At 39.2% G+C, this 12,085-nt stretch overlaps 1 protein-coding gene across 6 annotated transcripts; it reads left to right on the top strand.

Annotated features, from left to right (window-relative positions):
* The first annotated feature begins 1,183 nt into the window (after positions 1-1,183).
* Positions 1,184-12,021, top strand: LOC147060684 (long-chain-fatty-acid--CoA ligase 1-like). Of its 6 annotated transcripts, none has more exons than XM_085931347.1 (21): positions 1,184-1,281; positions 4,388-4,746; positions 5,455-5,569; positions 6,541-6,605; positions 6,876-6,977; positions 7,094-7,193; positions 7,306-7,481; positions 7,575-7,607; positions 7,713-7,764; positions 7,904-7,977; positions 8,244-8,321; positions 8,748-8,882; positions 8,971-9,105; positions 9,271-9,366; positions 9,556-9,628; positions 9,701-9,789; positions 9,857-9,973; positions 10,051-10,194; positions 10,334-10,438; positions 10,536-10,607; positions 10,728-12,021. In XM_085931347.1, exons 2-21 carry the CDS (start codon positions 4,552-4,554, stop codon positions 10,866-10,868), a joined length of 2,097 nt encoding a protein of 698 aa, XP_085787473.1. In that variant the 5' UTR covers positions 1,184-1,281; positions 4,388-4,551; the 3' UTR covers positions 10,869-12,021. The 6 variants fall into 6 exon arrangements, with proteins under 6 accessions (XP_085787473.1, XP_085787503.1, XP_085787494.1 ...); XM_085931377.1 differs by having other exon boundaries at positions 1,218-1,281; positions 4,462-4,746; XM_085931368.1 differs by lacking the exon at positions 1,184-1,281 and adding an exon at positions 1,842-2,527.
* The last annotated feature ends 64 nt before the right edge of the window (positions 12,022-12,085 follow it).

Here is a 12,085-nt window from a genome sequence, read left to right as displayed (position 1 = left end):
ACTGAAGTTCTTCTCCTTTTGGAGTCAAAACTGTCCAGTGAAAAATGTAAGACTAGACTAAATTGCTCATAAGTGTGGATTTGATTGTGCTTGTCAATTTGTGCTCTGTGGTTGACTGCCATGCAGTCGAGGGTGTACTTTGTTCAAAGTCAGCTGGGTTGGGCCTGATCAGCTCATTGACAACCCTGATGTGGACAAGAAAGAAATTGTACCGACTATTTCACATCAAAACACGAAACAAGCATGGACCACGTTTCAAGGCAGAACGTGTCCTAAATTGGGTGGTAATTTCTCCTATGACCCACTACGGGCACACTGTGGCTGTGGATCACTCAGCACAGTCTTTTTAATCTGGCCCACTTATATGGTCGGTGTTATTTATTTATATTTAATATTTGTTATTTTTTATATTTTTTTAAATTAAATGATCTCATTGGATATATATTTTAAATTCATTTAACATACACCTAGCATGTATTAATTAAATCTTATTAAATTCTATATTATCAAATAATTCATTTAAAAATTATATATATACAAAATATATAATTTGTTGAGATAATTCAGGGGTGTCAAACTAATTTTTTTCGCGGGCCGCATTGTAGTCATAGCTTCTTTCGGCGTGCCATTATGACTGTCAACCCAAATGTATGAGCACTTCATATTATTTACAGTAAAAGCTACAAAACAAACTGACAAATAACTCAAAACTGGTCAAATATTTAAAAAAAAAAGATATTTAAAGTGAAGAAAATTTGCAATTCTAGTAATGACACACAAATTTAATGCACAATTTGTCTTCGCGGGCCACATAAAATGATCTGGCGGGCCGTATCTGGCCCCCGGGCCTTGAGTTTGAGACATGTGCAATAATTTGTCTTGTTCCTAAAACAGGTAAATTCAAATTCATTTATAATTTTTGTTAATTTATCTTAAGATAAATGATCATTTTTTTTGTTTTCCCCATTGGTACCTAAGTGCATCTAGCTTTCGCTTTTTTATACACAAGTATAAATATCTACCAGTACTGACGCTGGAGAGAAGAGCAATTTAATCACCTTTGCTAGAGTACAGTAAATAACAGTTACAGAGTTATAGTTACAGTATTTGCTTCTCATATCAAAGTAACGTACAGTATTGTACTTTATAACACTTAACCGGAAAAGGCACTTAAGCGTTAAAGATTTGACCGGAAGTTGTACTTTGCGACACGCCCACCCACTGTAAGGCTAAGCGTGGTCAGCAACAAGAAGAAGCCGGGTGGAGAACTGCTACTAACAGGTGGGAAGTTCTAAACGTGTCGTTTTTTTAATATACTACTGACCATAAAACAATGACGTGTTAAGTAGTTGCGATTGTACTGCGTGGATTTTATGGAGAGCAACGAAGCTTTTACTAGTTTAACACTTACACAATACCAAACGATGAATCGTAACACGTGTAACAAGAGCAGAACATTACAACTGCAGGCGCGCTGTCATTTTAAACCGCCGTTTTAGTAATTTGTCAAATTTGCGAATTTTAAAATATAGACTTTTATACATTTTATACTTGCCTAGTGACCACGTTAACATAACTTTGAAACTCAATGTGTTATAACGTGTTTTATACCTTTTTATTATTATTATTTTTTTTAAACCTTCACTTGCTTTCTGGTGTTCGAAGTGTTGCTTCAGTTCAACACAAACACTGCAGTGTGAAGCATCCCTCAAATCAAGAGATAAATACCTCATATGGGTGTGCTGGTGTAACTAAGTCGTGAGTACGTTAACCTTTTCAGAAGGTATTTGTTGAGATTGTTATTATAGTATGTGCTATGCAACGGGTTACAAGAACATAGACACCAGACCATATGACGTCACTACACGTGGGCAAATAAATAGACTCAGAGAAGTTGCTATGAGCCATGGCGGAAGGTGACCTCTCTGTTATTGGTTGACTTGTATGGAAAAGCGTTGAGCATTTATGATATACTTGAAATCCAGCTTTGTCCTGTTCTCCCGTACTTGAAAGACACAGCTCAGGAGTTGAAGTTGTTGTACTCAATTTATTTTCAAAATACTTTGACCTTATTAGTATGCAATTAAATCTAAAGTGGAAAACCATTGTGTTGCACTACAGTATTAAGTTACACCTCCAGGCCCAACTAGTAGTCATGTGTCATGCACTAGTATCCTGGAATCTATTTGTATCATCAAAATGACCACTTGTTGTTCCGCCTCACTTGTAATATGTAGTTGTACTAGCACTAGTATCCCAAATTTGTCTTACTGGTGAGGATAAATAGCACACTTGTCCTGGACCTTTTAGTCTGGATATCAAAGAAATACTGGAACAGCATGCAATGACACCAAATGAGAATTGATTGTGGACATACTTTGTTGCTAGTTGAGCGACAGAGTTGCTAAGTTGACAACACTGTCACTCGATGTTTGGAGGCACTGGAGGATAAACACGGGTGCAACTAGTTTTTGGTTAGAATCTGGACACGCATTGATGTTGAGGTCATACTTTTCACAAGGAATGGGTGAATATTGATACTTTGCGTAATTGTTTTGGGTACTTTTGAATTCTGCTGATAGCATCCAGTCATATTTAAGGCAAAAAAAAAAAAAAGTTCTCCCCAATAGTAGGTGCCTACATTGCGGATGTTTGAAATGTAGTGTTGTGATGTAACTGAAGTGTGTCAAAGTTGTCTGGTTTCGGAATTCACAGTCAATCTGCTCTGTTTTCAGAGAATTGCTCGTCAGCAAAATACAGCGCTGTGTTTCTTAACTACGTCAAATATCACAGCACTCATGGCCGAAGAGAAGAAAGGGAGTCCATAAATCTTTATGTGGGGATTGTGAAACACTATTTTGCACAGTTGGACTTTGATTTGGAATGCTTAAAGTGTTGTGTGAGCAACCAATTTTCCCAAGTCATCAAGTAACATGCTTTCTTCAGCCTGCTAGCATGTCTAGCATTTTTCTATATCAGTAAGTATGCAGGTATGGTATGATTTACCAAGAAAACTCTAAAAATGGATAGAAAGTGACAAATGGTTTCTAATTTTGGCTGAAAAGCAGAATGCTCTTCATAATAGTTTGCGTGGAATGTTAATGCAAAGCCTTCAGTAAATGTGCTTCACTGAGTTGGCTTCAATATATCAGTCATTGTATGACTTCCTGTAATGGTCAGTGATTACCTCATTCTTTCTAATCATCTCAGCTGACCACAGAGGTCAGAGGCTACTGGGGCAAAGTTGAGTGGGCAGAGCAACTTGATTTGACTTGTACTATGTAATAAGTTTAGAAAGTTCTGTTTTTTCTATCTTTAGAAATGATATTTAAAAAGACAAAATAATGTGTTCTAGACCATATTTAAATGAAAAAAAAACCCTTTATAATCTCAGTGATTTGATCTGGCTTTAAATCAATAAAATGGGAGATAACTAATCAATAAGAGAGAATAGAGAAACAGGGGTGTTGTTGAAAGCAGTCACAACGGAGTCAGAGACGCAACGGTCTTACCTGTCTGTTAGAGGTAAGTGGGAAAGAAAATGTTAGGCCATGGATGTGCGCATATTTGTGAGAATTAGTGGTAATATATTAACATTGCTACGTCGCTCAGTGACATTTTCATAAACTTAAAGAGTAACAGGAAAGTTGAGAAGCTCAACGGTATTATACTGCAGTCAAACTAGATTTCCTTTTCGTGTGGAATGTATCCTGTAGAATTAGTGCTTCAAGTGGAACTATTTAAAATAATCACCTCACGTCTTTCTTTACGTAAGATAATCTTTTTAGCTGTCAAACCTGAATTGGTGTGCAATGCATTAAGACTCTGAAATCTAAAAAAACAAAAAGATCAAAAACGTGTCATTTTCAATGTTGAAGTTATAAAACATTTCCTGGGTTTGAATGTAAAATTCAAAACCAAATGTCAAGGAATGCCATTTTCCCTCTCCCTTGGAGACAATTTTTGAGGTTATCTGATTGACTGAAACTATTTTGATGATCCCTGCCTGTAATGGTTCTGAATCTGGGTTTAAGGTCATTGTTTCCCATCTTCAGGGTTCCCATGGAGGAAAACCTCTAACTAATATGTTTATTGTCAAACAAATGCCACCTCTTGTAGTTTTAACCTCATACGCACGTGTGCACAAACTTGTTCAACAAGGTTTTGGGTGTATCACTGACACCCTCAAAAGGACGTTGGTGGATAAGCATGAGGGCTAATGCTGTGTTTGATTTGAAAGTGTGGGTGCTTTCCTGTCAACATTTCCGAAGCGCTTCAAATGTGTTCTACGTGATGTAATGATACATGATGTTATCATTGGATGTATAAACTGGCATTGTGATGTTATCATCCACGCCAACATGGACTCATTTCTTCCTCGTTACAGGTACACTCCTGACCTAAAACACCTCATACACTCCTTTACCTCAGGGTGTCCCTAAAAACCACTCCGGCTTTCAGAGTCCAAATTCTTCCTGTGCTCATCAAGCACTCCACCTCCACCAAGTGCAAGGCCCAAACATCACCACCTGATCCCTCCTCATCACAATCATGCTGAGCCCGGAGTTCCTGCAGAAGCTGAGACTGCCAGATCTGGATTCCGTCAGTCAGTACTTACGGGGTCTGTCCACATCGACTTTAATCAGCATGGGGGCGATCACAGCTGCAACAACCTTCTATATGGCAACGCGACCAAAAGCCCTGCCACCCATCTGCGATCTCAAGATGCAGTCGCTCGAAATTGCGGTGAGTTTGGGCTCACTCTACTTGGATGCCAACTCAAATTCAATTGAAATCTAAGGTCTGTCTATGTCAAGGTTATTACAATTCACAAAGAATAACAAAATAACTACAACTCATTTTGTAACAAAATAAAAACCAAAATGCTTCAAAAAATAATTGAAACTACATCTGAAATGTATAATTTTATCACAAAACTAATTATAGCGGAAATGTCCGTCGTTTTTGTTGTCATCACTTTATAGCATACCTACATGAGCGCTCAGGGTTAATTTTAAATGTATTAATTTTGTTATTGCTGTACAGAATAAGGAAGGTCAAAGAGAATTGTAATGGTGACTTTTTTTTAATCATGCACTCAACAGTCGAAAATAAAAAACAATAGTCAAACTAAAGTAAATCATTTTTTGAAACAATAACATATACAAAACTAATAACTAAGAACCTGCTCGAAAAGCTAAGACTAATTGAATTTCAAAAACACAAGCCATACAACATAAAAAGTATCTATCTTGAAAAATCCACAATTAATTAACCCATCTTTGTTCTTAAAGCCTGTAGTATCATTCCATCTGTACTAATAGTCTCCCGAGTGGTATCGGGGTCACTGTTGTTTTTATACAAATTAAATGTCATAGCATTTGTGGAAACAAATGAGTTAACAATTGTTGTATTTGCCTTACCACCCCCCCCCCCCCCCCCCCCCCCCCCCAGGGCGGAGAGTATATACACCAGTCGACTCTGCTAAACGGTGATGATCTCTTGACACATTTGTATGACGATGCGAAAACAATGTATGAGTTCTTCCTGAAGGGTGCTCAAGTATCCAGTAAGTGATTTGATGGACCCAACTGATATGACTACACGCGTTGGGATGTTTAACTTTATTTATTATTATTTTTTTTTTAAATGTGAAAGACTCTACACATGATTGGTAAAAAATTGTCCCGTGTTCTCTTACTACGCGTGTAAGATGACTAATTCAGCACACCACTCACATGATGCCACCTCCTCGCATAATCGGAGACCTCTCCTCCTCCAACCCAGAATGCCGGAAAATACAAATGTGGTTGTAGACGACGAAGCAGAGGAAGCTAGGCTAACGTTTAGCTTCTCTTCTTACGACATTGCGGCGTCTCCTTTCACGCGGTGAATGATTTGGGGGGGGGGACATGTCATACACGTAACACAACCAAATTCCCTTCCATCTGTGAAGTTTGCTCACGGGTCACCGTAGAGGTAGAAGGGACTCATTCTGCGAGAAGAGCTGAACAAAGTGGCGGGTTGGAAAGGCATGTGGGCTTCCCTTTTTATACTACTGCTGCCCTCATGACCTGACCACAGATAAGCGGAAGAAGTTGGATGGATCAACATAAAACAAAAACAGAACAACGGGCAAATGCGGCTAAAAACATTTTGATACAAAAGTAAAATAGTTATTGACTATATTATTGAAATGGTACACAGTAACAATTGTGCTGAGTTTGAGTGTCTGTTCTTGAGCAGGTGTAGGTAGTAAAAAAAAAAACAACAACAAAAAAAACCAACTGTGGTTTTACCAAGTGGTTAATGTATGCATGTTACCTTTCAAGATTACCACACGATGCATCAGCGCCATTTTGTACATTTCTTGTGTGACCTATTTACAAGTTTGACACCAAATGTTGCTGTCTTTAGACTTCAAATAGTTTGTATGCAGGACAGTGCTTCAAATCTTAACAGCTTAATTGAGAGAAATGGCAATTGGATCAAGCTATTTGAAAAATGTGCCGCTTTTGTTTTGATTTTTTTTTCTTTGAGATAATGGACCATTCCTGGGCTCCAGAAAACCCAAAGGTGCCTATGAATGGATGTCCTACCAAAAGGTAAGCCTGAGCACAATCTGCAACAAAAGCACAGTTGAGATGGAAGCTATCAATTCCATTGCCACTCAAAATGGATTGAGTTATGTAATTAGTTGACGTTGAACCAGTTATGCAGGTCTTTAATACCTCCATTTAATGGTGTTGTTTTGAACATAGAGTAGCATGCAAAACTAAATTTCATATATAGTTCCCTGGGCATTTTTGTTGAAGTCACAATGAGCAAAACAAGAAATCGCATGTCACACTAGACATGTCATGTATGCGTTTTAGGTAATGGAGCGAACAGAAAATCTTGGGTCTGCTTTTCTTTATAAAGGACACTCCAAGACCAATGACCCCAACATTGGCATCTTCTCTCAGAACAGACCTGAGGTAAAAAAAAAAAAATAATAATAATTTGCGCTTAGCGATAACTCAGATGTCTCTCAAATAAAAACTTGTTGATTGGTGTTTTGTTTTTTTTTACACTTTTTTTGTGTCAAATTTAGTGGACAATCACCGAGCTGGCTTGCTACACGTATTCCCTGGTGTCTGTCCCGCTTTATGACACACTTGGTGCAGAAGCCATCAACTACATTATAGACAAAGGTAAGAAGCCATCACTGAGAAACTGATGAAAAGTTTAAATGTCTCTTTTTTTTTAAAGTATTTGCTCTAGGTCGCACCCGTGACTTGATTTCCTTTGTGTTTTTTGTTGTAGCCTCCATCTCGAGCATAGTATGTGACGGGGCAGATAAAGTCAGCCTGGTACTTGACTGCGTGAAGGACAGGAAACACTCCGTGAAAACCATTGTTGTAATGGAGCCACCCGCCGACGAGCTGGTGAGCAGAGGCAAGCGATCTGGAATAGATATCCTCAGCCTACGAGAGATGGAGGTTGGCAAAAATGCTTGTTTATTTCCGAAATGTCCTACTTGCGGTTCAACATATTGACTTTTGCTCTCCTCATTTTTCTTCGTCATTGGACAGGCCATCGGAAAGGCTAACCATCATCAACCTGTGGTAAGCGGCTATTAGCTTTTTAGTATGATTTCAGCAGCCAAAAATCACAAGGATGTATGATTGTGAATGATTTATTTTTCAACCGGAACACTTCAACGTCTCCAGCCTCCCAGATCTGAAGATATGGCCATTATTTGCTTCACTAGTGGAACAACAGGTGATGCTCGTACTCTCCACATACTCGCAGAAACACACACACACACACACACACACACACACACACACACACACACACACACACACACACACACACACACACATAACGCTTATGCCATTAAACGCAAGTGTTGTTTCAGGAAACCCAAAGGGAGCCATGTTGTTGCATCGGAATATTGTGGCCAACTGTTCAGCCTTCCTTAAAATAACACAGGTGAGGCACCAATGTCACATCTGACATGTTTGTACACGAGGCTCAGGAAATGGATGAGTATTATTTTCCATATTTTGGTCTGGAACTAATTTTAAGCTGTGAAAGCAAACGAGTCGTCACAAATTGAGCTGCGGTCGATATCAGTTTTTATTGGTTTGCTTTTGGTGCTCAAGTTGACGAAGGTAGATTAGGTTCAACACTTTTTAATTCTAATTTATCACACTGTCTGCTTGTTTGTGTGTGTCTGTGTCACTGGAAATATCGAGGCCTCCTGTCCTTTGGGGCCCAGTGATGTCCATATCTCATATCTTCCCTTGGCTCACATGTTTGAGAGAGTTGTACAGGTATGTTATTAGTTGTAATTTCCTCTCAGATGACTTTAATAGAAAAAAAAAAAAATGTAGTTCTTAATATACAGTGGTTAATTAATTTGATGTAATACATGAGACTACCACTGAATCAGCAAGGTAATGCCAAATTATATTTTGAAAGCGTAAATGTCATCTTTTTATCCGTAGATTTTCTCTTTTGCAAAATGAGTGAAAAAAATACCAAAGCACCTTTTTATCTGTTGATAATTATGTCAAATATATTTGTTTCCTTGCATTCTTGACCAGAGTCATTTGTTTCAGAGTCTGCATGAGAACATAAATGGTGTCATAAATTCTTTTCATGGCAGATTTTATTTGTGTGTCTCTCACTGTATTGTAAAAAAAATAAAATAATTTGTCATCCACTTTTTCTTCTGGATCTTTACATTTGTTGTATAGGGAGTGATGATGGTTCAGGGGGCCAAGATTGGATATTTCCAGGGAGATATTCGTCTTCTGATGGATGATCTCTGTACACTAAAGCCTACAGTGTTCCCCGTGGTACCCCGACTTCTAAACCGAATGTTTGATAAGGTGGGGGTCTTAATAAGTGGAGCTTTGTAATATGCAATTATGATCTAAAAATATAATAACAATAATAATATGCATTGCCCTTTTACAGATCTTTGGGCAGGCTAACACTTCCGTGAAGCGCTGGCTGCTGGATTTTGCATATAGTCGGAAGGCGGCCGAGATGTTGAAAGGCATTGTGAGGACAGACAGCATCTGGGATAAATTGATCTTCAGAAAGGTTCAGGTTAGACGAGCTTTTTTTATTCCACTCGTTCATTCCAGCCGACGGCAGTGGACTGTTTACATAGTCACATAGAATATATCGCAAACAAAATGTTCTACTTTAAAGGTATGAAGCTGACACTAGTGTTGTTTATGTCTAATAACTTTTTTGTTGTGCCCTGCACAGGCTAGCCTCGGGGGCCGTGTACGTCTGATGATAACAGGGGCTGCTCCCATTTCGCCCACTGTCCTCACTTTCCTCCGAGCTGCGTTAGGCTGTCAGGTAACAACTGGATTTCTTACAAGATTCTCTCACAATGATCAAGTACAACAAAGTTCTGGCATCTAATCTGTGACAACCACAATTACAATCCTTTTTTTTTTTCTTTGATCAAAACCTGATGTTGTATTAGAAGTGATAGAAAATCAGGTTTACGGCAAGAGCAGTAATAGCAGTTTTGTTTCAACTCAGTTTTACGAAGGCTATGGACAGACAGAATGCACCGCTGGTTGCACCATGACCATGCCCGGTGACTGGACTGCAGGTACAACTCTCCTTCAAAGTATGGTGTACACTAGACCAGCAGAAAATGAGGGCTTGCTTTGACATTTTCCAGGTCACGTTGGCGCTCCTCTGCCTTGTAATTCTATCAAGCTGGTAGATGTGGCTGAAATGAATTACCTGGCCATAAATGGCGAAGGAGAGGTGACAGACACATCACAACTTAACTAAACGTGCATTCAGAATCTTAACGTTCTTGTCTGTGTTTTAGGTGTGTGTGAAAGGTCCCAACGTGTTCCAAGGTTACCTAAACGATCCAGAGAAGACTGCAGAGGCTCTCGACGCTGACGGATGGGTTCACACGGGCGACATCGGAAAATGGCTTCCGGTGGGGATTGCAAGCTGTGTACTCTCCATGCGGTACTTCTGAGGAGCTGGAAAAGTAATGGCAATATTTGTTTGCAGAACGGCACACTGAAGATTGTGGATAGGAAGAAGCACATCTTCAAACTTGCTCAGGGGGAATACATAGCTCCTGAGAAGATAGAGAATGTCTATGGGAGAAGTGATGCAGTGGCACAGGTTTTTGTGCATGGGGACAGCCTACAGGTAAGTGAGGTTGTTTCAAATTATTGCTGTAGCGTAGGATGATTCCAGAGTATTGTAATTATGCCAATATTTTGTCATGTCTATTTTAGGTACAAAATCCTTGCAGCATCTCATTTTGCTTTTGTTCTCTTCCCCGAAGGCTTTCCTGGTAGCAGTGGTGGTTCCGGACCACGACTTCCTGTGTGGTTGGACCAAGAGGACCATGGGAGTGGAGGGCAGCTACAATGCACTTTGTAGTAGAGCGGTAAAAAAAAAAGACAACATCTAATGTTTCTTATCAGGGTACTAATAGCTTGGTTGCACTCCTGTGTTTATTGAGTTTTATTTTTCTGTCTTCACAGGATGTCAAGGCAGCCATCTTGGAGGACATGGTGCGACTCGGCAAGGAAGCGGGCCTCAAGTCGTTTGAACAGGTACAAAAAGACTCAACTATAAGGCAACGTGACAGTTGATGTTTTGTCTATCTCACTTTTTGAATCTGCTTTGTTGTGCTCTTGACCCGATTGTCTTCTGTAACAATCTGTGTCTTCCAGGTGAAGGCCATCTATCTCCATACTGAGGTGTTCTCAGTCACCAATGCTCTGCTCACGCCAACACTAAAAGCCAAGAGGAATGAATTGAGACAATACTTCAGATCACAAATAGATGAGTTATATGCCAGCATCAAGATGTAGGCGATCAGGAAGACGTGTGAATGGAAAGACAGCTGAGAACAAAGCAGGAACATGCAGACCAAATGTCAGAACATGCCAATTCACTCCAAACGAATGTTTTACCTCAAATTTTCTACTGTGGGATTTTAATGACTGAAGTGCATTTTCCCCACGACTCAAACCATTCACCAGAACTCCTTAATGCATGTCTGTGACACTCTTTTGTCACAATAACTCTCAAGGCTGTAGAATTAGCGTGCGTGCGTGCGTGCGTGCGTGTGTGCGTGTGTGTGTGTGTGTGCGTGCGTGCGTGCGTGCGTGTGTGTGTGTGTGTGTGTGTGCAGAGCTTTTTCGACCTCAAGTCTTAAAAAGTGAGTGAGCACAAGCTATCTGCTGGAGAGGGGCACGTTATCACCACGCCGCTGGATTTTCTGTGCTAATTCGTGTCGTCGATACGTGTGCATGCGGCACGTGCAGTGGATACATCGCCAAACTCAAATATAGCTCCATTCATTTTAGCTCAACATTTGAGTACATTTAAATGCCACTTATCAGAAGGTAACGCTAATCTGTGGAGCCAACAAAGCTCAGTGCCTCTCTTCTCTTTTGCTTTTGACATGTTGACTCAGTGTCGTCCATCTGTTGTTTGAAAGATGTAGCAGATAAACTTGGTAGGGCCTCAATCATGTACATTTTCCACGGTGTTAAATTGGTTGGCAAGAATTCCAAATACCCAGTTATTTGTATGCGAGCAATCCAAAATACATTTTTTTCATAATGCGGTACAAAAAAATGGATGAGTTTTCGTACGGGCACACGCACGCGCGCACACACACACATAGAATAAAAAACATTACTTGCATTAATAAAAGAAGTTTAAAGAATAAGCATATTCCAATTTTAGTAAATTGTTTTTGTGAACAATGACTAAGTTTCATTTAGAATACAACCAACATAAAAAGCCATACATAATTGTAAGACTCAGGAAAGGAATGATTAAAGGAGAAAGGGAAAATATCTTAATATTTTTGTGATTTTAAACAAATGTGATAATGTGATTGTATTTCTTGATAATTATTGAAATGTCTATTCATCGGAACAACTGTACTTGATCTTAGTTTTTTTTTTAACTTTATTTATATGAATTGAAATGTACGTTTTTCATTAAAAACGATCAAATGAGTTGTTTGCTTTTTTTTCTGCGTGTTTTATGTATGTCTGTAGTAGGGTTGGGAAGT

This window comes from Syngnathus leptorhynchus, chromosome 2 (assembly GCF_054491065.1).
Source record: "Syngnathus leptorhynchus isolate UIUO chromosome 2, UIUO_Slep, whole genome shotgun sequence".
Taxonomy (NCBI): domain Eukaryota; kingdom Metazoa; phylum Chordata; class Actinopteri; order Syngnathiformes; family Syngnathidae; genus Syngnathus; species Syngnathus leptorhynchus.
The sequence above is the reverse complement of the archived record's forward strand: the minus strand, read 5'-3'. Positions and strand labels throughout refer to the sequence as shown.

Excerpts from the sequence above, each read along its gene's own strand:
- LOC147060684 (XM_085931347.1), top strand. The coding sequence starts at position 4,552 with ATGCTGAGCCCGGAGTTCCTGCAGAAGCTGAGACTGCCAGATCTGGAT. Across the intron at positions 7,194-7,305 it reads CAACTACATTATAGACAAAG|CCTCCATCTCGAGCATAGTA; the intron begins GTAAGAAGCCAT and ends TTTTTGTTGTAG. Across the intron at positions 9,974-10,050 it reads ACATCGGAAAATGGCTTCCG|AACGGCACACTGAAGATTGT; the intron begins GTGGGGATTGCA and ends ATTTGTTTGCAG.